The 24,240-nt window shown below is 40.3% G+C and overlaps 1 protein-coding gene across 2 annotated transcripts in view; it reads right to left on the reverse strand.

Moving 5' to 3' along the window:
* large1 (LARGE xylosyl- and glucuronyltransferase 1) overlaps positions 1-22,244 on the reverse strand; it is a 59,144-nt gene extending 36,900 nt beyond the window's left edge. For both annotated transcript variants that reach the window (XM_063906106.1, XM_063906105.1), the window contains exons 1-2: positions 21,718-22,244; positions 6,856-7,042 (exon numbers count right to left, since the gene is read on the reverse strand). In XM_063906106.1, coding sequence (XP_063762176.1) covers positions 6,856-6,961 — 106 coding nt within the window. In that variant the 5' untranslated portion in view covers positions 6,962-7,042; positions 21,718-22,244. The remainder of the gene's footprint in view (positions 1-6,855; positions 7,043-21,717) is intronic.
* Positions 22,245-24,240: the final 1,996 nt, after the last annotated feature.

The following is a 24,240-nucleotide window of genomic DNA, read 5'->3' on the forward strand; positions in this document are numbered from 1 at the left end:
GACTAACAGAGAACACAACGAAATGTAAATTAGCGTAAGTTTTATTTCACAGTACATTGGGTTTTCGCTAGTATGATAATATCCCCCATAAGTGACTTGGGCGTATGGAGCTTTATATTTTTAGGATAACATGATGATGTATCTCACGATGGAGAGTACACACATACTGTATCTCTCCATCAGGGCTGTCAGTACAGCAGAGAATTTTGAACTCTGCCTATATAAATCCAAGTCAGTAGCAATTTTCCTCCGCTCTTCTCTGACTGCTTCAAATGTGAACAAGCAGCCCTGAGTCTCGCAGAGAGGCAGAGAGATGAATCTTTCGAGAGAAGACGAAGCTCTCTTGGAAACTTCAGCTCCCAGAGGGGCGGGGGAGGCCTTGGTTGAGGATCATTAAAAAATACAATGGGTTCTCCTCCACAATCCCACTGGGGAACACAGACAGCCTTGGAAAACTCCACATATTACAGTATGGCAGGAGCCCAGAGGCATTAGAGCTCGCATTACATGTATTGATCATTGTTGGGAAATAGATAGCTTTCCGGTATGATACCATCTGTCATCTATGTCAACAACCAGCTGCGTTCACCCAACTGGGAGATTTCCTGGTCCCAGTTCAACACAGGAAGATAAAATCCTGTACTGAACAGGCCTACAGAGATTATACCGATACATTCCATCCGCTTTTAAGCGAAAAGATGTCTGGAATGAATTAAAGTAACGTTGCAAACTTTCTCTTAGGTCTCAGCTCTTTAACAATGTGTGTTAATGAATTGATTGATTTCCTTTGCATTTTGGTCCCTTGTGGCCATTTCATATTAAGGCAGTCAGAATGGATCCTTTCAACCATGGAGGGCTACTAAGCCCTCTCCCACAGAACCAACGCACCGTCTGGGCTCCATTTTGTCCAAACTGTCATTAATTTGCAAAGAGGATTTGGTGGACTTAATCCCACTGAACTGGCCATTTGTTTGTGCTGCTCAGAGAATGCATATGGCAGCAGATGCACCGGGTCTTTAAAGCAGCCAAGCCAATTCAATCGGCTTTCAGGTATTTGTTGTTAAGCTCATCACCTGCATGCAAACAAAAGCCTCAATAAAATACATTCAGGTAGCTTATTTGTATTAGCACATAGCAGGTTAATAATCCATGCTAAACTCAAGCAATACATTGTATAAATTGTGTTGTAGTAAAATGATAATTGCTGTAAACCTTGAAGCACTTCTTAGTTCAAATGAAAAATGAAACCATTAGGACCCATTGCAGACAAAATGTAGAGTACGCATCACATTATAATGCTATCCTGCATCCGGTTGTATCTTCTGAGGTATGTTTATGGCCATATAAATGTTAACTGTCTGCCCAGAATGCTAAAATGTTGTTGAGGCTCAAACCAATGTTAAGTCAGGTCGGTGGCCAACACACTCTGAATTTAAACATTAGTTTTGCCGCGGGCAAACATTTTATCCCTCGGAGCAGTTAGGAGACATCTGTAAGCTCACAAAAAATATATTTGAAGACACAATCATCTGCTGCTGATGGAGAGCAGGTATATAAAGTCTGGATTTTACTCAACGGTTTCTGTAAGGGACCTTATGCAGATAATGGATGTGTGTGATCAACTACAGGGCTAAATTGAAGCAGGACGTTGGTTTTCAGACAGTTTCTTTATATTGGGGTTTGTTTTTAACCTGTGTCGCTCAGACTAAATTACCATTTCATAAAGCTTACCTTCAAAGCTACACGAGTCAAGTACCATGCCTTATTAACCAACAGACCTAATGTGAGGTTTCATGAGACAGCAACCTTACTGATGTGTGTGTACCCAACAGGAAGTGTGTGAAGGAGTCATAAATGCAGTTTTCTGGCTCTTGTTAGAAGTTATAAAGGAAAAACTCACACACACACGCAAACAAGACTTATGAACATTTGACCCGAAATACATATTGTATATTATTCCTTTTCAAGGACATCTCTGCAGTGCCCAGAAGGGGAACTTGCCCGTCTCCAGCTACCAGAACATACACCTTTTAAAAAGTTTTATTGTTGAGTACATACAGACTGAGCTACTGCTGCGTAGCCTGTGCATGTGTGTCAAGGTAGACTGATTGTGTCAGCTATCTAATCTTGGCATTGACAGTGATGGTATGATCTGGCGGGTATCATGCAGCGACTCACCACAGCACAGAAATAAAAACTGATGGAGTGTCTGGGTCAGTGACCTTGCATGCTGTTGGACGGTTAGATGGTAAGATGGATGGTGGTCTGCTTGACAGCTGCTAACAGTTTTGGCACCCACACCTGCATTATTTATTTACGCTATATAACACCATGACACAATGTATTAAGTACACAATCATTCAACTTTTACTTTGCTGTACTGCCACGGCATAGATGTGGATGCTAGGGTTGTATACATTGATTTTAGCTCGATTGTATAGTTTCCAAGGATTTTAAGGGTAGAAGTATCTCCATCGCATTAGGACATTGTTGAGCAGCTCTTGTATAATTGGACTTCAGGTAAAACAGACGATTAATAGTAGTATTTAATTAACTCCTAGGAACCATTGTGTTTTCAATTTGGTACAAGTAAAGAGATAATCAGTTCTTAAGGCCATCTTGACTGTTTAAACTTACTTCTAAATGAACTCTCTTGTCCTTACAGCATTAACCTGGTACGCTTTTTTTTTGGTAAATCATGATTCATAAGACACAATTTCAGGATTTTGACATAGACAAGGCTGAAAATGGTGGTCATCGTAACTCCTAATGGACAAAAGGTGTCGGAGAAAGCAACAACAGGAAATTAACCAAGTTTCTGATGTGATTTTTGGCAAAAAGCAAAAAAAGCCCAGGTACCTGTGTTATTATCCACAATGCTTGATGTTTGCTAAGCCCCTGCAGGTGCTCCTTGGACCTGAACCAAAACAGAGTCATGGAACACTTACCTGAATACGAAAAGAGACCCTTATTAGACCTCTGAAAAGCTCTACCTCTCTCCCCATTTAACAAGGCAGAGGCGATACATACCAACTGATATTATCCCGTAATGATTGGCATCCTTTTCACTCACATCACCGCCAAGGTTTGAAATAGAAAGACGCAAAGCCGAGAGATGGATGTTTTCTCTGAACATGCTGATAAGAGCTAAAGCAAGTTGCAGAGACCTGGAACTGTCATGTTATGCACAACTCAAATTACAGTTGTAGAGTGTGCTACACCTTCAAAGATGTTGATTACATTATGGGGAGGACTGGGAAAAGTAGGAGGGCTGATGAAATTAGGAAGCGACTGAAATAGAAACAAGAAAACTGAAGAGAGAAATAATCATTTAGGGTTCACAAGACTTTATGAACAAATATAGTTATACCATCTATTTCCTTTCTTATGTATCTCGTTTAGCTACCTCTCGCTGTAGACTTCAAACCGAGAAACTAGATTGACCATATCGGAACCAGAATACCTAGTTGATTGCCACCAATGGCTGCCAAATCGCACCAACACAAATTCTGCAACTGTTCACAAGCAAAGCACAATGCCACACATCAAGAGTTGTACTTTTGTAGAGCCTGTGTGTGGAATCCTGGCTTGTTAACATGGATTTTTATAATCATCGCTGTTTTGTTTTTTTTGTTGGTGTATAAATTAGTCAAATGGCTCCCGGAACTATACCAGCCAGTCCCAAATGGTTTCTTAGATTAAAAAAAAAAGAAAAGATGTAGTTATCTGTTGTCCAGGTATTGATGTGTGGTCTGTTTACAAGTCATGCTGAGGACACAGGCACATTCATTTCCACTTCTGAGCTACCAAAAGAAATGTTCTCCATAAACCAAATTCCCAAAACTCTTTTCTTATGAATATGGAAGTTTATTGTCCATATATGAAAGCAGAACCCGCAGGTCTTACTACGCCTTGAGGGGAACTTAAATGAATTTGGCAGGAAGGTCAAAGTCATTAAATAATAAGCAGACAATGTGGTTCAAGGCAAGGAGAGAATATATGCAAACTGGGCTTAGGGAAACCGGGAATGGTTCATTTCAATAAGAATATTATATTATATATTTCCGGACCGCATTACTGCCAACTCAAAAAAAGATATGGGGTTCAATAATCAGTTTTTTTGGGTCCAACTGCAATTTGTTTCCCAACATATACAAAATATATTCATACTTGTTATTGCACTTCTGCTTGTTAGGCTGTCTGCCCAAAAGTGGTCATTAAGAGGCTTGGCGATGTTTAAAGAAAAATTGAGTGGAATCAGAAAGTCCTCAGGGGGACAGCATTTGTTCATTGTAACCCAGGGGAAGCCATTTGAAAGTTACCAAGTATTTAACTGGGGACGCTCACAGCAGAGAAAAAACCTCAACAAGCCGAACAATAATCCAGCCATGATGAGATGAAAGCATGGATAACCCTTTTCTCATTTGAGAAACAGACAAGGCTTTAGTTTTTCACAACATTGCTTATATTTATGATATCGAGAGAGAAGATGAAAAGTAATTTTTGGGGCATGTGGGTCGGCATAAAGCATTTGGCCCAAATGAAGAGGCTGGATTAAAAAAGCATAGCTGAGGAGAGGTTTGAGGTTGAAAAAACTGAAACGTTGACTTCAATTCAATAACTAAATAATTAAATAACATAACTTTATTAAGTTAGTTAAAAGCAATAATATTACGTTTAAAAATATTAGCTTCAACTTAATATTATTGCTTTCAACTAACCTAATACAGTTGTGTGAATTTTGTTGACTTAATACATTTCATTAAAGTCAACGTTTCAGTTTTTTCAATGTATGGTGGCTTTTGTGGTCATTAGACTTCAGGCTGCTCACACTTTAATAAATGTTCTGTGCTCTTCTACTAAGCGATACCTTACAACATTGCAGGGTTTTTCAATGCATGACTGTCTGGCGTCAAGTACATAATGCAACAAAGGTGCCCTTGCAAAACATGCAGGAATAGGGAGGCGAGAATGCTGCGTCATACCTTTAGTATGTTTGTCTCTCCAGGGATATTTGGTGTGTACCAGAGTTTGTAAACAGCACTCTTACGGATAAACACAATGGTTCAGTTCATCAGAGCCGAGACGACGGATTTGAGGCTTGGTTCTTGTTCTCGCAACTTTGGATTCAGTCCAATCATGTGACGTTACAAGGAACGTACAATTCCCAGTGCCACAGTAAACAAACAGATGGCTAAGCCTCTCGTGAAGATGATAATACAGCAGTTTCTTTAGACAAGCTCAGAGTTTCATCAGTGTGGTCCAATTGCACCTATTGTTCCTATACTGAATGACAGGCGTAAAATATACACAGTCAATATTTCAAGACTAAATAAAAAGAGAGATATATAGCATTCATACTCAGCCCCGGGAAAATAGACCCCTGAAAGTATGTGGACAACGGTGCCCACATACTTTAAAGCATTAAGGTGTATTTCTCTGTCGATAAGAGCTTATTCTGTCTGCAGGTTTGCTTTTTTGTATTAGCTCATTCAGACACAGCACAGAGGACCCTTGAGACTCGCTATCTCTCTCACTCTGTCCGACATACAAACACAACAGTGAGGAGAAAGAAAAAACAAAGAGAAAATCGAGACGGAGCGACGGAAAAATGGTTAGAGATGGAGAGTGTGAAGTGTCAAAGGGAGTCCAAGGCAGGGAGAGCACATTGTTTCTGTCTAACACATTCAGCCCTCACCTCCAGCTGACGCTCCCTGCAGCGTGGGCCTTTCACAACTTATCACACTCCTAGAAATGACTCCCCAACGCCAGGAATTTACTGCCAAATCTAATAATTACTTTGCAGACTTTGGTGGCTATTGTATTTTGGGAGCCTATTCACACACAGAGTCTCCAGTGACTGTGACCCCAAGTCAAAATTGTCAATTTAATCATAATTAATAATGGCACTGCTGCAGCGTTTCAATCCTGCGAGTCAAAGTCATTAAAATGGCTCCAAGAACTCCTGGACTTTATCGTCTGCAGGAAGTAATCAAGTTTGGATAGGCCTCAGCAATTCATTAATATAGCACCTCCAGAAAATGAAGAGGAGGGAAGGGTGACTTTGTCCACAGGAAATTTGTTTCTTCAGACATTCTAGGAGAAATCATTTAGTTAGATATGCAGGCACGGTGAAAACCTGCTAAAACAATTATGTGGTTAATTCATTCAACACATTTCATTATAATTACAATAATCTATGGTTTCATTTTAGTGGAATTGTTTCAAATATTACAGATTAACCAAGGTGTTTTTATTCAATGGTGGACAACAATTTCCTAGGAATGAACAAAATGTTAGCAGTTTCTTTAAGACAGGGAAGTAATGCAAACCCAAAAATCCCAACACCCTTCATTCAGATACCTATTTTAAAACAACCATGTGCATAACTGGCACCCAATAGCTCAGGGTTTGTACAAATTGCTGGATGATGTATAGTAAAACATGCAGAATGCAAAGCAATGGGACTGTGCTGCAAGATAAGTGTTCATACAGTAAGTTCCGTACAAATAAGGATAACAGATCGTTGTTAAGGACGTTCTGATCAAGGGACAATGTGCAGTCATATTAAAAAGCAGAAAGTAGTCCGACCAATTTATATCAGAAAACACCGTGGAATACTCCATCATGGGATTATAATTGATAGATTTGTGGAGAGCGGTGTCCCCAATGCAGTAAGAATTCAGTCCAAGAGAAGGAAAGAGGATGGCAGAAACAGAGAGCTAGACGACAGATAATTCAGCTTGGCGTTGGGGTTCACCTCAACCTGTCTGAGTTGATCTTGCTATAATGACCGTCTCACTGCACATTTTCCCTTACTTCATTGGGAGTTTCTCTGTGGAAATCTGTGCTTACCTTGAAAGCTCCCGACTGACAGGTAAAGCCAGGTGAGTGCTGGGATGAAGAGCAGGGCAAGAGAGGCCGCCAGGAACTTCCTGCGCCCACGACACATTCCCAGCATCCTCTGGACCAAAGCAAATGGAAAGAGAGGCGAAGTGACCTCTATGTTGGGAGCAGCTGTTGTCCAGGCTGATTCATGGCACTAGGGGAAAGCAGAGAGAAGGAAAATCATGCACTTTACATTCTGTAAGGACAGAACTACAGCTGAGCACATGGCTTCTGCCGTATCCATAAAGAAAATAGTGTTGTGTATTTAATGGAAAATATTACGCAATTTACAGAATCCTTAAATGGCTTTTACCATCTGTGTTTGTATTTCACCAATTTTAGAATGGTCTTGAACACATACCATCAGTCGGGGGAACCATATTTGGTTGATTTTCATCAAAGGGACAATGTACAAACACAGACCAAGTTATGCAGTTAGTTTGGTTTACATGGGCTATTGTGTTTCTTTCTCTAGTAACTTGACCCGTATTGGATCTGCACCTCTAAGGATGTGCGCTGCAACACATTCTTATACTGCAAATAGAACCACTGGTACATCGGATTACACAAGACACATTGGGGATGGACATGACTGAATACCCGATCCATTCATATAGAATATAAATTACACAAATTGACAACCACAAGCACAGAGAAGTTCAACACTGTTTCACCCTCCAGTTTAAATAGATTCACGTTGCTTGAACAGTTACATCCTAATCTGACTTTGATGACCTAGACTAATTTGTCAATTCTAGTGTGATGCAGGGCAGAGAGTATAGAGGTCTCATTATATGATATTAGTCGGAATCCTCTTTCCGTTACAACCACATTTGTCCAATTACCCTGTTGACCTCAGTCGATTTCTAATCTTCACCAGAGACTGCCAAGGGATGAAACTGAATACCTCTGTGTGACACTTTGGAGGGTGGCATAAACACAAGACAGGATGCCAATTACCACCACGTAAAATGAAGTAGAATGTATTTCCAGCACTCTTCCCAGCATTTACTGAATCTCCAGGGATTATTATTGTGGCCTGGGCAATGAGAAGAGCTCAGAGCGAGACAGGGTTAAGTGAGGCTAAAGGAGATTAAACAAGTCTCTCAAGTACGACAACCACTGGTTTGATAGCCGGACTATGAATCATTTGAGAGCTCCTTAGCCTTTGACCCCTGTGTGATATTAGCTGTCCACTGGATACTGTGATTTACATTGCAAATGCTACACTAGAGCCATTTATTAGCATATTAAAGTGAGGTGTCATGCCATTGTGTATACTAAGTAGATCCAGTAATACAGGGATTAAGAGAGAGGGTTAGCATTATGTAGTAAAAAAGGAGCTCCGACTGAGGAGCAGCAGTAGACTGAAGGAAACGTTTGTTGTCAGCTATTAGCGTCCTGGATTAAAAAAAAGTAACAACCCTTGTGACAGCTTTAAAACAGCAGCACAAAGACAGACAACTGTACAGTAAGACAATCGGCATGCACACCTAAATTGAGTACATCAGATAAAAACGGAAACTGGACCTGCTGTACCCGAGACCTTGGTTGTGGTTTGCCATGATCAGTTCCAAAAGAAGTTGAAGCAAGGCCGTTTGAATCCTCTCGAGGATTAGGAAAATAGCTTGGATGCTTCCCTTGTTATCTTCATAAGCATAGGAATACACTGGACCATCGTTTATGAAAGGAAAGGAAATAATGCCCTCCCACAAATCCTTGAGGGCCGCAACATTTAGAATGACGAAGCACTCGGCAATTCACGGAAACAACCAAAGTAAGTGCAGTTGGATTCTCTTAGCACCCGGTTGACTTTTCCTCAGTCCTGATGAGTCTCTTTCACATCTCTTAACCCCCATGACATTTTTCAATGAGGTTGAAGGAAAGTGGTGAGGAAAAGACAAAAGGATCGGATTTTTTTTTTCAGCCCTAATTGATATTAAAAATGTACAGGACAGGGTGGTCTTCACATTCAGTCAGCCCAGAGGCCTCTTAAGGTGCGTCCGATGGCAGCTTCCACTCTTATAACCTGATCTGACAGATTGGAGTAAAACTGATTGATGATTATTTCTTGCTTTAAGGTATGACTGTAAAAGTATAGATTCTGGTTTATTTTTGATATAAGATAGTAGATACTTATTGTAGTGTGTGGCATTAGTGTTACAAGTCCAGATGGCCCATTTGAATTAGATTTAGGGTGTTATTGCACACCGTTATTACATTTAGCTGTTTATTAAATCGGCTTGTGTATTCTTTGTGTTGTAGACACGCCACAAACTGTTTAACGAATTAAAGACCACTTTACTTCACTCGCACTTTAAAAGCCCCAATCTTTCCTTAAACTCACAAACATTTACAATCTGTGACTGAATTGAGCTTTGCATGACATCCAATCTTTTATGAACTTGCCCAGTACTAAAACTAATGTGATTATCATAGCCTGGGCTTCGAATTTATTGTCATTGCTAGAGATGTCAATGGTGATACCTCCCTTGTGGACAAACAATAAGTTAATAGAAAATGGAATTTTATATCCACAGCTCAATGGAAAATAGCTGTGTGTTGACACTAAAAGTGATGAGCGGTGATTATTGGAGCAGCGGGTTATTGGTAGAAAAAGGCCATGGGGAAACGTGCTGAGAGAGTCTGATTGAATTTCTCTGTGTTAAGGAAGCCGCTTCAGTGGAGCTAGGAAATGCTCTGATGCTAAATTTACAGAGGTTAGAAATATAACTGGCTCTGACAGGCGATTTTATTTTATCTGCAGACTCTTTTTTTTATAAAACACTTCAAAAAAGGATTTGGACAAAGGGACAAAACATCAAGACGAATCCAAAATACAGTGTTTTGCTACACTTCAATAAGCACAGTCGTTTTCCTTCTACCTTTATTGATGGAAAAATATAAATACCTAAATGGTCAGTTTAACCACAGTGCTCAGACAGTTTTGGTTTCACATGTCCGTGTTTTGCTTTACCTGTCTTTAATGGTTCTGCCCCTTTACTGAAAACAATATAGACCAATCATTTCCAATAAGACTTGATGAAAACAACTTTCATTGGGACAACTTTCTACAGCACAAACAGATCCTTAAAAACGGTTCACAGTCTTTTGAATGAAAGTATATTCAGACCCTCGCAAGGACGTGACCGGGGTATAACGTAAACAACACATTAGACTATGTCATTGGGGACCACTCTTCTGCTTTTCTCATCAACAGTCAAGTAGATTAATGTTATTCATGACCACAATTTTCCACTTACACTATCTGAGTGGATATCTTAAACTTCCCGGAAGCAGTTTCAGTTTTGTAAACCATTTTCAAAAATCGTATACTTGTGATTACTCTATTAAAAGATATTTACCCCCACATTCTACCGTTTTGTGATGGGTGAAGTATGTTCTAGTTTTCTTCCTCACCTCAGACTTCTGCCAAAGTCCCTTCATTCACAACCAGATGAATGCCGTTCTACTCATAATTTAAATATCATAGCATGCATACTCTTTCCGTCAGACCTTCTTTTGCACAAACTGCCAACGTGGCATCCATAATATGCATAGACTCACACCTCAGGGGTTTTAATGAACCATCTGCCAGCTTTACTCCACCACCACCAGCACCACCACCAGTGTCTAGACTCTCGATGATCCTGTTCTAGCCTCTAACCTCTGTAAGGCTTTTAAGACAATAATATGACATGTAGATGATGCTAATTAATACGATAAAGAAGCTGAGGATTATATAAAGCTTAAGACAATCGATGATTGTTATTGGCGTAACAAATGGCAGACATTCCTGTTCTTTCTCTAGGAGTAGAAAGGGAGCAATGCTTGCAATGACTGTTTGTTCAGGCTCTTTTGGTTGTCTTGACAAGAATGACTGATCAGATTTTGGACATCCAACATAACCTGCAGTATGGTGAAAGGCATGCTAGAGATGTCCTTAGATGCACCGTTAACATATGAAGTTGATCTTTGGTACTGCAAACCCCTCGGCAATCAGTCCGCCCATAAACAAACTGGACTGCTACGATCTGAATGAGTTAACAGCCAATCACGTAACTGGCCCCGTTTGCCTTGATTGTCAAATAAATCAGAAAAAAATGTGGAATAAAAACACTTAGGATACGGAGAGTTTCAAATAAAATACTGACGGAATAAAATGAAATGTGCTGCTATAAAATCCAGTACTGCGAAAATGACAGGATGAATTAACATCTCAGAGTAATGAGCTCAGCTTTGAACATTTATTGGATTATTCCATTATTTTAGAGTCATATAAACGTAATGAATGCATTTCTTTATTCATGTATTCATTCTATTGACTCTCCTGTTTATTCATAACTGAACCATGTGATATATTTGTATAATATTACATATTTTCACAAATGGGGCACTTTCTTGAACAGGGCACCCCTTCATTGATGTTTTTAACCAACTTTTGCCAAAAAACCAATAGCATCCTCCAGCAGTGGCTCAGTCAGTAGGGGCTTGGACTGGGAATCGTAGGGTCGCCGGTTCAAGTCCCCGAACAGACTTGAAAAAATATGGAAAGTGGACTGCTACTTGGAGAGGTCCCAGTTCACCTCCTAGGCGCTGCACAGTAACTGCCCACTGCTCCTAGTACTAGCATGGGTTAAATGCAGAGGACCAATTTCACTGTGTGTGCTCTGCTGTGTGCATGTATGTGACCAATAAAGAGGGTCCCATCCTCCGATTCTTCTTCTATAGTTTCTTTAAGATCGTGGGCATATTCTTGGGCATGGAAGCTTATTTTTAACAGGGATCAGTAGGTGTGACAAAAAAGTCTCAACTTTACATCCACTTAGTAGGTTTTTGAGACGTTTCAGCCACACCTCAGGGTTGCATATGGTCAAAATTAAGTGACCCAAGTCAATCAGTTATAATGTAACTCAATATTAAAAGGTCAAAAGCTGGCACTCTAGCAAATTAAATTAACTAAAGAAGACCATGAGGCGGTAGACCAGAAAAAAGGGGCCGATTTTTCAATCTGTGATAAATACACAAGAGCACAATGGGGTGTGCATATTAAAACCATGCAGTTTGCAATGCAGAAGCAGGATGGTGGCCCTCTGTTCTGTGGAGCAGAGAGAAGAGCAGAGTCTCTCTCTCTCTCGACATGATAATCACGAGTGGCCATAGGTCAAAACAATCCACATTATCCTGACAGGTGTACGAAGCGTACTGAGGACTAAATGGCTCCTGCTTTTCCCACAGAGAGAAGAAAAATATATTGATTATGCAGGGCGAGTTGCCTTCCAATTCATTATGTTACCTTATCTGTATTAGTATTCTGTTATAGTTTGAAGGGACGTGTGCACTGCCATGCAAATCAGGCTCTACAGTTTTTATGTAATTGGCACTGAGAAGCACATAGAGTCCCATATTACGTAAAAGGTTTCCTATTGAATTGCTGTATAAAGCTCACTTATACAGTGGGGCAAAAAAGTATTTAGTCAGCCACCAATTGTGCAAGTTCTCCCATTTAAAAAGATGAGAGATGCCTGTAATTTTCATCATAGGTATACCTCAACTATGAGAGACAGAATGGGGGAAACAATCCAGGAAATCACATTGTAGGATTTTTAATGAATTAATTGGTAAATTCCTCGGTAAAATAAGTATTTGGTCACCTACAAACAAGCAAGATTTCTGGCTCTCACAGACCTGTAACTTCTTCTTTAAGAGGCTCCTCTGTCCTCCACTCGTTACCTGTATTAATGGCACCTTTTTGAACTCGTTATCAGTATAAAAGACACCTGTCCACAACCTCAAACAGTCATACTCCAAACTCCACTATGGCCAAGACCAAAGAGCTGTCAAAGGAGACCAGAGACTAAATTGTAGACCTGCACCAGGCTGGGAAAACTGAATCTGCAATAGGTAAGCAGCTTGGTGTGAAGAAATCAACTGTGGGAGCAATTATTAGAAAATGGAAGACATACAAGACCACTGCTAATCTCCCTCGATCTGGGGCTCCACGCAAGATCTCACCCCGTGGGGTCAAAATGATCACAAGAACGGTGAGCAAAAATCCCAGAACCACACGGGGGGACCTAGTGAATGACCTGCAGAGAGCTGGGACCAAAGTAACAGAGGCTACCATCAGTAACACACTACGCCGCCAGGGACTTAAATCCTGCAGTTCCAGACGTGTCCCCCTGCTTAAGCCAGTACATGTCCAGGCCTGTCTGAAGTTTGCTAGAGGGCATTTGGATGATCCAGAAGAGGATTGGGAGAATGTCATATGGTCAGATGAAACCAAAATAGAACTTTTTGGTAAAAACTCAACTCGTCGTGTTTGGAGGAGAAAGAATGCAGAGTTGCATCCAAAGAACACCATACCTACTGTGAAGCATGGGGGTGGAAACATCATGCTTTGGGGCTGTTTTTCTGCAAAGGGACCAGGACGACTGATCCGTGTAAAGGAAAGAATGAATGGGGCCATGTATCGTGAGATTTTGAGTGAAAACCTCCTTCCATCAGCAAGGGCACTGAAGATGAAGCGTGGCTGGGTCTTTCAGCATGACAATGATCCCAAACACACCGCCAGGGCAACGAAGGAGTGGCTTCGTAAGAAGCATTTCAAGGTCCTGGAGTGGCCTAGCCAGCCTCCAGATCTCAACCCCATAGAAAATCTTTGGAGGGAGTTGAAAGTCCGTGTTGCCCAGCGACAGCCCCAAAACATCACTGCTTTAGAGGAGATCTGCATGGAGGAATGGGCCAAAATACCAGCAACAGTGTGTGAAAACCTTGTGAAGACTTACAGAAAACGTTTGACCTCTGTCATTGCCAACAAAGGGTATATAACAAAGTATTGAGATGAACTTTTGTTATTGACCAAATACTTATTTTCCACAATCATTTGAAAATAAATTCATTAAAAATCAGACAATGTGATTTCCTGGATTTCTCATTCTGTCTCTCATAGTTGAGGTATACCTATGATGAAAATTACAGTCCTCTCTCATCTTTTTAAATGGGAGAACTTGCACAATTGGTGGCTGACTAAATACTTTTTTGCCCCACTGTAGCTGTGGCAACCAGTTGAGCGGTTCGTTATCACTGAGCGATCTTCAGGCTACACTTGGCATTTTAGTTCCAATTCATATAAAGCAGCACTATACATTCACACAGCAGCTCCAAGATAACCCGATGTTCGGAGCAATTATTCTTGGCTACCTCTGAGCTGGGAGCTAAACAGACCGAAAGCGCACGTCCTATACTGAAATCTTCAAGGTGATATTTTCCTCGCGCTGGCTGCAAGTTATTTTTTGTTGTCAAAGGACAAACAGTGCTGTGTTGGTACAGGGAAAGTAACAACTCTAACAGCAGTTTGTTTATTCGAAATGATTACTTGAAATGATGATAACAGAATACTAAAGGGTAACATTCAGGTTTAAAGAAATGTAAATTACCCAAGGCAGAATTACTCCCCTTTGCTCTTTACATGTTTAATATCCAACATTTTGACTTTCCACATACGTAGCATCCCCATCGCAGCTTTTTGAGAGCAACAGCGTTTCTTTTAAATTTGCTTACAAAAAACCACATGCGATCTAATATCTAACATTTTCAGAAAAAAGAGCTGGTGAAATGTCTTGCTTTTGGCTATGTCTTTCAGACCGAAGCTATTGTGTCAAAGACAGGAAAGTATATTTTTTGGAGCAGATCGGCAAGGCAGAAGCTAAATGTTGCTGCCGGTGAGTGCTGTACTTCTATTGCGTCAAGGGTCGTCCTCATTGACCTACGGATGTCAGATTTGGTGGTTACAAGCTCATCCATACAAAGTTTGAGATCTAGAACCTTCCAAAGAACCACACTATGTGGACACATTGACTTAGTGAGATATAATCTGGGTCAGATGCTCTTTGCATTAGTCCATTTTCCAAGGTTGTACGTTCAATAACAAGAATAAAATCACCACTGAGTCATGGTTTGCATGTGACAGTGGTTTCCTACTCTCTCTTAAACCCACCAAACGCATACCATGGGGAGAAAAGTAGGGCACAGGACTAAAAACAGAAATGGTGTCATCAGTGTTTTCCCTATAAAAGCTGACTCTCAGAACAGGAATCAGCTTTCAGCATAAAGGTCCAGAGATTGAACTTGTGTTGTCCAAATTATTTTCCCAACAACATAGTTAGCAATGACTAGCATTAGTGTAAGGGACAAGCCAGGTATTTGTTGGAAGGATCAGTATTAGCTTCAACCTGATCCATCCTCTCTTTAGTGTACCTAAATACTCCAGTATATCCAGAACCCAGAACTCTGCCGCCCATCTCTTCACCCACACCCGCTTCCGTGACCACATCACCCCTGCCCTGCAGAACCTCCACTGGCTCCCCGTCCCACAACACATCCATTTCAAAATCCTTCTCCTCATTCACAGAGTCCTCCATCACCAGGACCCCTCCTACCTCAAAGACCTGCTCCAACACCACACTGTTTCCCGCAGCCTCCGCTCCTCAGACACCAACTTCCTGTCATTTCCTCATAGGACCCAAGTAGCGAACCTTTGGGGGACAGAGCCTTCCCGTCTCTGCCCCCTCCCTCTAGAACTCACTCCCCAAACACATCTGTGACTGATCTCACCATGTTCCAAACACACCTTTTCAAAACTGCTTTTAATCCGTCATTGTGTTTTATATATTTTAAGTTGTTTTGACTATTTTTACTCAGGAAAATGCGTTATTATTATTCCAGCTTGGTTTCATAACTTTATTCTACTTGGTTTTTTCCCCACACACTGCTGGCAGCCTTTAACGGCATACAGTATGTAAATAAGACGGCAGTGTGTGAATGAGATCATGTATTATTGCCAAACTAACAGTTCAGACCCTCCTTGGTTAATCCAACTTTAACAATAATGACCCTGTTGGTATCATTTCCTTTTTTCATGTTGTTCATTCTTTGCACGTGGATGGATGGACAATATAATATAATGCAATCCAATTACTGTCCAACAACAAAATGTACTACAGCAGGAAAAATACCAGCGCTGAATCATCACATCTGAGAGTCTCAGCAATAAATAGAATTTCATGAGCTTTGCAAGATTTATCGTAGCGGTGCTGTTCATGATACCTAGCCATGCATTTAGTTTTAATATCTCTGCCTTTGAGGCTCCTGCCATCAGCCCAACACAACAGAGGTGAATAGATTGTTGTGTGTGGTGCTCACAGCATGACAGGACGTTTGAAAAATTGATGATATTTATATAGTTTACACAAAGGCTTTTTCTTCTCGAACTGCATATAAAAAACAATCCTGACAGCCGGCCACCAGAGAGGCAGACTTGAAACATGCAGTTTATATAGATTTAACATGCTAAGCCACATAGAGATTGTTTAGTTGTACAGTTTGTTTGAAAAAAATACAGTTGGTTTTTCATGAAAGAGTATTTTTATTGTCTGTAGTTTTTTATTTTTTAGAAAGATGCAGCAACATTTCCATCACTTTAGTGGTTGAAAGTGTTTCACACTGTACTGCATTCAGACAAGTCACTCCAATGCACTGTGGCTGTTTGTTTTTTTACCAAAATTGTGTGCTATTGTGAATCAATAGATGTTAGTAAATGTCAATGTGATGTATGTTTGGTTTGAAAATGTCCAAACCAGGGGTTAAGGGTTTTTCTAATTCAATTTACAGTTACCTGTGGTAGGGGAAATAACGCTTCAGCATGCACAATAAGACAACACAAGACAGAGGGTATGGTGTTCGACCCAAAGTCTCTGGGTGATCTCCTACCAGGGTTTTAATTAAGAATATACAATGGAGCAGGTGGATTACTATACTGTTGCTACCTGAGCATCCGCATGGAAAACCAACTGGTGTGGAAAGCCAATGAGGAAGAAGTCTACTCCGGGGGCTCCTTACTTATTCATGCATACCTCCGAGTTATGGTTTGGCCATCTATCCCATGATAAACATGGTAACCTGACGGTAGGTTCAAATGATCACTTCAGCAGCCGATACAGACAGCTATGAAGATCATAGGAGTCAATCAGCAACCCAAACTTCAGCATAGTTTTGGTCAAATCACCTAATTATAATCATCTCAGTGTGCGGGAAATAAACAAAAACATAGATAACAAACTACAGGAAAGGAAAAGGTACAAACAGCATAGGGCCCCTTTAACACCACCTAGGATCCAATATGTGGATGCTCTCCTTGTTGTTGTTAATCACGCAGAAATGAAAAGGCAGCACACAGGCCACTGAGAATGAAATGTTCAGACAATTAAGAATGAATCAAATGTAATCAATGGGACATAATGAATAACAACTGACATCTATAATCAGTTAGTGAGCTGCTGAAACATTCTTAGTTTGCTGAATAAATCAACGGTTTCGATGAAGAAATATTAAGGTTTAGTGACATTTCATTGGCAGACTTTAAGCTAATCTCTGCATTAGCACTCTGAAGCTATCAGGAAAAATGACTTTGGGAAGAAATAAACAATGTTCCAGCACTCGATGCAGAGAGTAGCAGAATCCAAGTGCTGTGAGATACGGTGTGAGGGCAGGAGATAATGAACCTTCAGAAAGTGTTCATGTTCCAAGGATTTTTTTTTGTGTCTAAGATATAATTAAATAGTCTGTATGTCTTAAGAGTGCCACATCAAACTGGTGGGGAAAAAATCCAATTATTAATTCTAACGCTTCATCCTGTAGTCTGTCACCCGTGAGAGCATGACCGGTTACATATGCATGCATTAAGATCAGGAGGAAATATTTTGCCAAGTCGATGGAAAAGAGTGCATTCAAACTGAATTACAGGTGCACTGCTCTAATACACTTCTCCTAACACTAGATTTGGTTCAATTAAGATTCTAAATTTCACTATATGCAAGACAAAACGTTCATTTTATTCAAATCCTCCCTTTCCCATTTTTGATGGTCTTGACGGACGCATTCGTCTTACAAAAGGCTTTTTAAATTCACGTTTGGTTTTCACATGTGCACATAATGCTTTGTGAAGGTTTGGCAACATGTGTGCGCTACCTGCATAATGGATGGTTCATATCCAGTGGTAATCCTGAATGCTACTGCAGGATATGCCCTTTAACCAGCTTAAATACACCTCTTTTGAAATGTGTAGATTGCATCTAAAAAGGCGTGACCGTCATTACCCTGCTACTACTTGGTGTTGCAAAACAAATTGCATTGTTACCTCCACCAGGGAGGTTATGGCTCAGTTTATTGGGTTTGTTTGTCATTATCAGAGGAAAAACTACACACAAAATGCTTTACGGAAATAAATATGACGAAATGACGACCATAAAAGCGAAAACTAACCAATAACAGACCCAATAAAATTACAAAACAGTCAACAGCATGAGTCCAGACTAGGCCAATTTTAAAAAGAGGGCCTCAAGTCGCTTTTTCTGAAAGAGAGCGCACATCGAGTGGAGAGTTCCCCACAGTGTCTGAGCCACTACTTCAAGCAACAAACAGTTCTGATTATAATTACTACTCAGTTAACCTGCTGGGAGAGAATCATGACCTGTCAAACTTTGCAAACAAACCGCAAAGGACTGGGCTGCATTTTTCCATAGGGGTTAGGTATTAGGCCAAGCACACTTTGACATGTTGGCTTCAGGCACTGGGGATCGAACCGCTGACCCTATCATTGTTAGACACATAGTTATCCCCTACGAGTCAAATAAATGCAGCAGTTCGAAGGAATTGTTTTTACAGCTATGTCAAATAAGTATTAGAGAGGGAATAATGCCCCATTTCACTTTCTAAAAGAACAGTATGCAAGCGGTAATAAAGGGTTAGGTTTGGTTTTTTAGACTGATGTTGAATTTTGTCACTTCTCAGTATGTCTCATTGATGTATTTGTCACATTTAGAGAAGATCCTGTAATTTTGCAATAGTGACAGCTGGCTGACACAGTACACTGCAAAGGCTCAGGAAAGAAATTGCTATTAAATCTGAATCTGCATTAGTGTACTGTAGCAGAGAGTGAACAGACAAATGCTGGCGGTAAGCAGCCTTGTAACCAGCCTCTGAATTACTCCCACATCACCGCCCACTGAGGACGGAGAGGAAAGGGCTGGTCCATTCAGTGTGAATGTCAGGGGTTATTTCAGCGGCATCGCTTCAGGGCAGTGAACAGTCACCCCACCGCCTTGCTACATCTGGGAAACACTGCACAACAATCGCAAAGTCACAGCAACTGGCTTCCTCCTGCCTAACATCCACACTCTACAACATCACTCAAACAAACAGACTAAATGTTGCTTTACTACATAGAAATAAGCAGATACAGTAGTAGGCTGGTGAGAGGCTGCGAGCCAATCCCAATCCAATGAAATCATGCACAAAATAAACCTAAACCAAATGTAGATGATATTGTCAGTCAGTATCTCATCAGAGACACAGCATGAAATCGTCTTTAGTAACAAAATAAAAGTCTAAATACAGATTTATTCATGCTGCAGATAATATGGCAAATAGCCAGACCTTCTAAGAATATCTTAAATGGAAAAAAGTATTCATAGTGCAACAGTGCATACACTCTCTCACAAGTGTTCATTCAGCTTCACTACTCATAAGGTAGTCGTTTTAGGAGTCTGAGCTTATCTCCAGCGGATGGACATTAACTTGCCGAACATCTCCAGTGATTACATCGTGATGAGTGCATCACCTGAAATGTGGCTGTTTAATGCCGCCGGGCCGGAATGGGGAAATCAATGAAGCAGTGGACAGAACAGGCTTGTTTGCTGTTCCACCATACAATCCCCGGAGAGTCGGCATCCACACTCATTAATGAAGACAAACAGACATGATACTGATACACTAGGAACAGGGACGGATCATTGTTGCTGGATTGTCTAAAGGTTATTGACTTATGGTGTCTATATCTCATTGCTTAAGTCTTTGGGTTACTTCCTTTAAAAGGTGAGCATGTATAGAATAAAATATATTTTAGAGTCAGAAAAAACTGGACCTATAATTCTTTTGGGTGGTTTCCCTTCCTAGTGTGTTATATAGGTTTTAATGCATGTAAATGGTCTGCAAAGGCTAAACTCCAAACGTTGACACCAGAGCAGTTTCTCTGGAAATGCCTCCATTAGACTGCTTTGTTTACTTCAACGACATGGTGACATCACTATGTAACATGCACGCTTCTATTGGCTAGCACTCCGACACATTGTAAGTGGTGATGATAACTAAGTTGGGAAAATGACATTTTAAAAAGTGCAGTATTTCTCAAGCAAAACATTTCCTGGTTCCATCTGGTCCATTTTACATTATTATGGACTGAATGTTTTGGGATCTTTCATTGTCAGAATATCAAATCTCCAGACACCTCCTTACTCTTGAAAATTGTGGTTGTATTTTCGGACATTTAAGACCAAATGATCAATGAAATAATTGACAAAATATCACCAATAATGGAAATCAGTTGTAGCTCTGGGAACTTGCAGTTAATCGATGTCATTATTATGACATTTAGAAGCGAAAGACTTAACTGAATAAATGATCACTAATGAAATCATCAGCACTTGCTGCCTTTTGGTGAATGCCGGGCTAACTTTCTTCCCCAGTCAGGAGCATCAGATGTAAGCAGCCATTGGAACTGTTTAACCCAATCACTGCCCGGTGAAAACCACAAGTCTCAAATGTATGTTCTTAAGAACCTCTTTCTCTCAGTGTTGAAACCCATCGACTCTATGAAAAATGTTATGGAAAAAACAGAACACAGGGTGCTCTTTGTCCTTTTGTAGCTGAAGGCTTTCAAGGGAGAGCGATAAAAAAACAAAATGAATTCGATATAAAAAACATTAAAATGTCTACACATTGGAATTGAATCCAACAAAGAAGTGGAGAGGAAAGGAACACTTTTTTTCAATGTCCTGAAAAAATGACTTCGGTTGTATCCTTCATAGATTCATAAGCATTTGATTAATATTGTACATTATTTATGACACAAATGTGCACATCTTATTGTACGATGTGCACATTTGTACTTTGACTTCTTGCATTTATATAAACATTAGTATTCTTATGAGTATTATATTTTATATTATTTCATAAATATTCTTTTAAAGGACAGTTTTTTTTTGTTAATGGACTTAACTTCTTCTGTTTGTACAATATTTTTTATCAGATGTTTTTTACTCCTTATGTTAAAAATCAATATTTGCATTCTATTTTTTCATGTAGTTCTTTATTTATCTGAAATGGAGCACCTTTCACAAAACTATCCCCCAGGATAAATGAAGTATTCTGATTCTGATGATTTTTTTTTCAAGCATTTGTTTTAAAGTGAGTAGTGAAAAAAGTAAATGAAGCATCTCACTACTATCTGTCCTCTCTGCTGTTACATTGTGTGTCTGTGCAACTGTTGCTGCTCCACTCTCCACTGTGACCAATGTCTGCTGATGCACCGAACAGAAAGCACAAGAGCCGAAACACACATTAGCATACTTATAAAACACAAAAAAGAAAGATGTTTCTTTTATTCCCAGATTTCCCACAGACGATATGGAAACATATGGAAGAGGATGGCTGAGTAGAGCAAGGTGCCGTCATCCTGCCCCCTCCTGTATTTAGGGTAATTAAAAAAGAAGCTGTTTTCTTGTGGGTTTGCAAGATACAGATCCTAAATCAGCTGCGATGCTGGCTGTATTAACAAAACATTGGCTATAAATAGAGGCCTTGATGGACATTTGATCGCAAGGACTTTTTAAGGTTATGATCACAAGTGACACACAAGTCGTGCCAAAAATATCGCAGCTACAATGAAGCTGGTGGTGAGGTAAGGTCAGAAAAACTGCGGAATCCACTCACCTGATGCAGAGGCTTTTAGATGTCCTAAACCAAATAAATCCCCAGGAATAAATCGCTTCTTCAGAACGCGAGTGCAGGTGACAGTTCTTGCGCAAAATAAGACAGTGTTCCGCCGCTGACTTGTTCCTGTAGTTGGGTCTGTAGCGGGATGTTTACCCGGGCTTGCAGCCTCAGCTGTTAGCCATGGCTACCGGCAGCAACAGCTGAGCCTATCGCCTTCCTCACACTCAAATCTCACACAGGTTTTGTGGTGTCTGTTTTGTCTCCTTTCAATCTCATTACCAGGGTCTGGCTTACTGTGACCAGCAGGCAGAGACACACAGGCGGCGGGGAGCAGCGGACCCGCGGCGGCCTCCGTAGCAGAAGCCCGGGGACTCGGTCGGAGCTCCGCTGGTTAGTGAAAACCACTTCCTACTGTCCGGTGGAGTAGATATATCCCTTCCACGGGGGTAAGTCCAGTATCTTCCAGGTCCTGCTTGTGTGTCTGAGTTTTCGGCCTCAACACAGCAGCTCTTTCTTCCTGACAAGCTTCCAGCGTCCAATCACAGCGCGGCATCCAGAGAGGGGACGCGGGGGAAGAAGGAGTGGATCAGGACGGACTGGAGTCTGGACCGGACCGGCTGGGTTTAGGGACTCCGGACGCTAAAGCAGGGCTGGATTAACACCCTACTTTGCCCCGGGGCTAAAAGTAAGCTTGAGGATCCTACAGGGGGTGTTCCTGTGAAGTGATTATCACCATGATCATTACAATTCCATCTGGCACCTACACCCTCCAAACTTAGAGAGAATTTATAGCAGTTGAAGTTTAAAGGTTCAGAATAACAACATAAGAAAATGAATTGTAGTAGAAAATATAACGACTATAAAAAACACAAGTCAAGTCATGAAAGGCTGCATTCTCATATGCACAGATACAGTGAAGTGATGGCAATGCAAATCTTAAGTCCCAGGCTCCTCCAACAATGCAACATGAATATATATATAAGACATAAAACAAATACAGTAATAATACAAATAGTGCAAGAAGAAACAGAGTAGGGATATAACATAGTGCAAGAGAATGTTGCAAGAAGTTACCTACAAGTAAAACACAATAGGATGAGCACAGAAATGTAATTTAAAATGAAATGCTGTACGGTGAAATAAAATACTGCTTATTGTAACAATAGATAAATATATGAGATGCAAACAGATGAAATAGTGTATGACAGTCTATATAATAATTGTATATGAATAGTAGTACAGACACTGACTATACTAGTATGTTGAAAGCATTACAGACAGAATGAGTAATATATGAATATGACCGTCATTGACACCTATTAATATATAAATGATATGAATAATTATTATTAAACTTTAGAAGACATAGCTGTTGGAACAGTTTTGTAAATAAAATGAGTACATTTGAGCACATTTATCTGCTTAATGTCCACATATTTATGTATTACATAATAGGCTTATTCTTTTACTCCATTGTGTTGTGGAGCTTCTTGCTGCCTATTGTTCTTTTGCAGCATTTTTTCCATTGATACTTGTGTTGTGAAATTGGTGGAGATATGTTCTTTGTTTGCAGTGCGATTCCCTCTCAGAACCACTTTATCTGCCCTTTCCTGCCCTAAAAGTGGTACTTCTGAATGTGCTGTTGTCAATTGCATACAGTATGACAAGAGTGAGGCTGATCCTTTGTTTGCCCTTGTGTCCTCTACTGCAGACCATTATTCACTGCTGATGGTGTGACACCCCCCGTCCATACTTAATAACAGCAAGCTGAGTTTTGTTTTGCACACAGGCACGCACACACACATGCACAGGCACATTCATGCACACACTCTGCTATAGCCTGACAGTCTACAAGGTAATCCATTCATTATCTACACTGCGGACTGACGAGGTCATTCATTACAGTCGGTGTGTTTATGTATATTTAAAACCTTTCGTAGAGACCATTGGTCAATTTAAGAAAAAAAACTCCTCAGTGTTTGCATGACCATTTACATAAATGATTTTCAGAGCTTTCCTTTTCCACTTTTGGTTCTGACTTAAATCTCACAACAACTATTGGAATAATTGAACTGTTTTGGATATAAGGATTCATGGTCCACAGAGGATGAATCCCACTTCAATCTGCTTTGTTTTTATGGACCTATTTTAAAATCCTAGCTTTAATCATTGTCATTTGAACCACAGTCACAGACTCTTTTAGTATTGCATCCTTTTGCTGATTTCAACATCTAGATAATCACACACACAAGTGAAGGTCCTCTCTTGTTGTATGCATTCATGTCTTTATAAACACATGTTACTAAATCTGAATCCTTCTTCGTCTAGTAGATTGCCACATGGATGCGTCTGGACCATGAATCAGGGCTGCTCCTGTTGCCGTCGTTGTGCTTAAAGCTGTTATTATTGCTGACACCTGGAAGCTATTGAAATCCTGCTGGGTCTTTCTTTTTCATATATCTTCATATCATCATTTTGTATTGTCTCTGTTATTACATTGTTTTGTACTGTTCACAGAAC

Source organism: Eleginops maclovinus, chromosome 17, assembly GCF_036324505.1.
Source record: "Eleginops maclovinus isolate JMC-PN-2008 ecotype Puerto Natales chromosome 17, JC_Emac_rtc_rv5, whole genome shotgun sequence".
Lineage (NCBI taxonomy): Eukaryota > Metazoa > Chordata > Actinopteri > Perciformes > Eleginopidae > Eleginops > Eleginops maclovinus.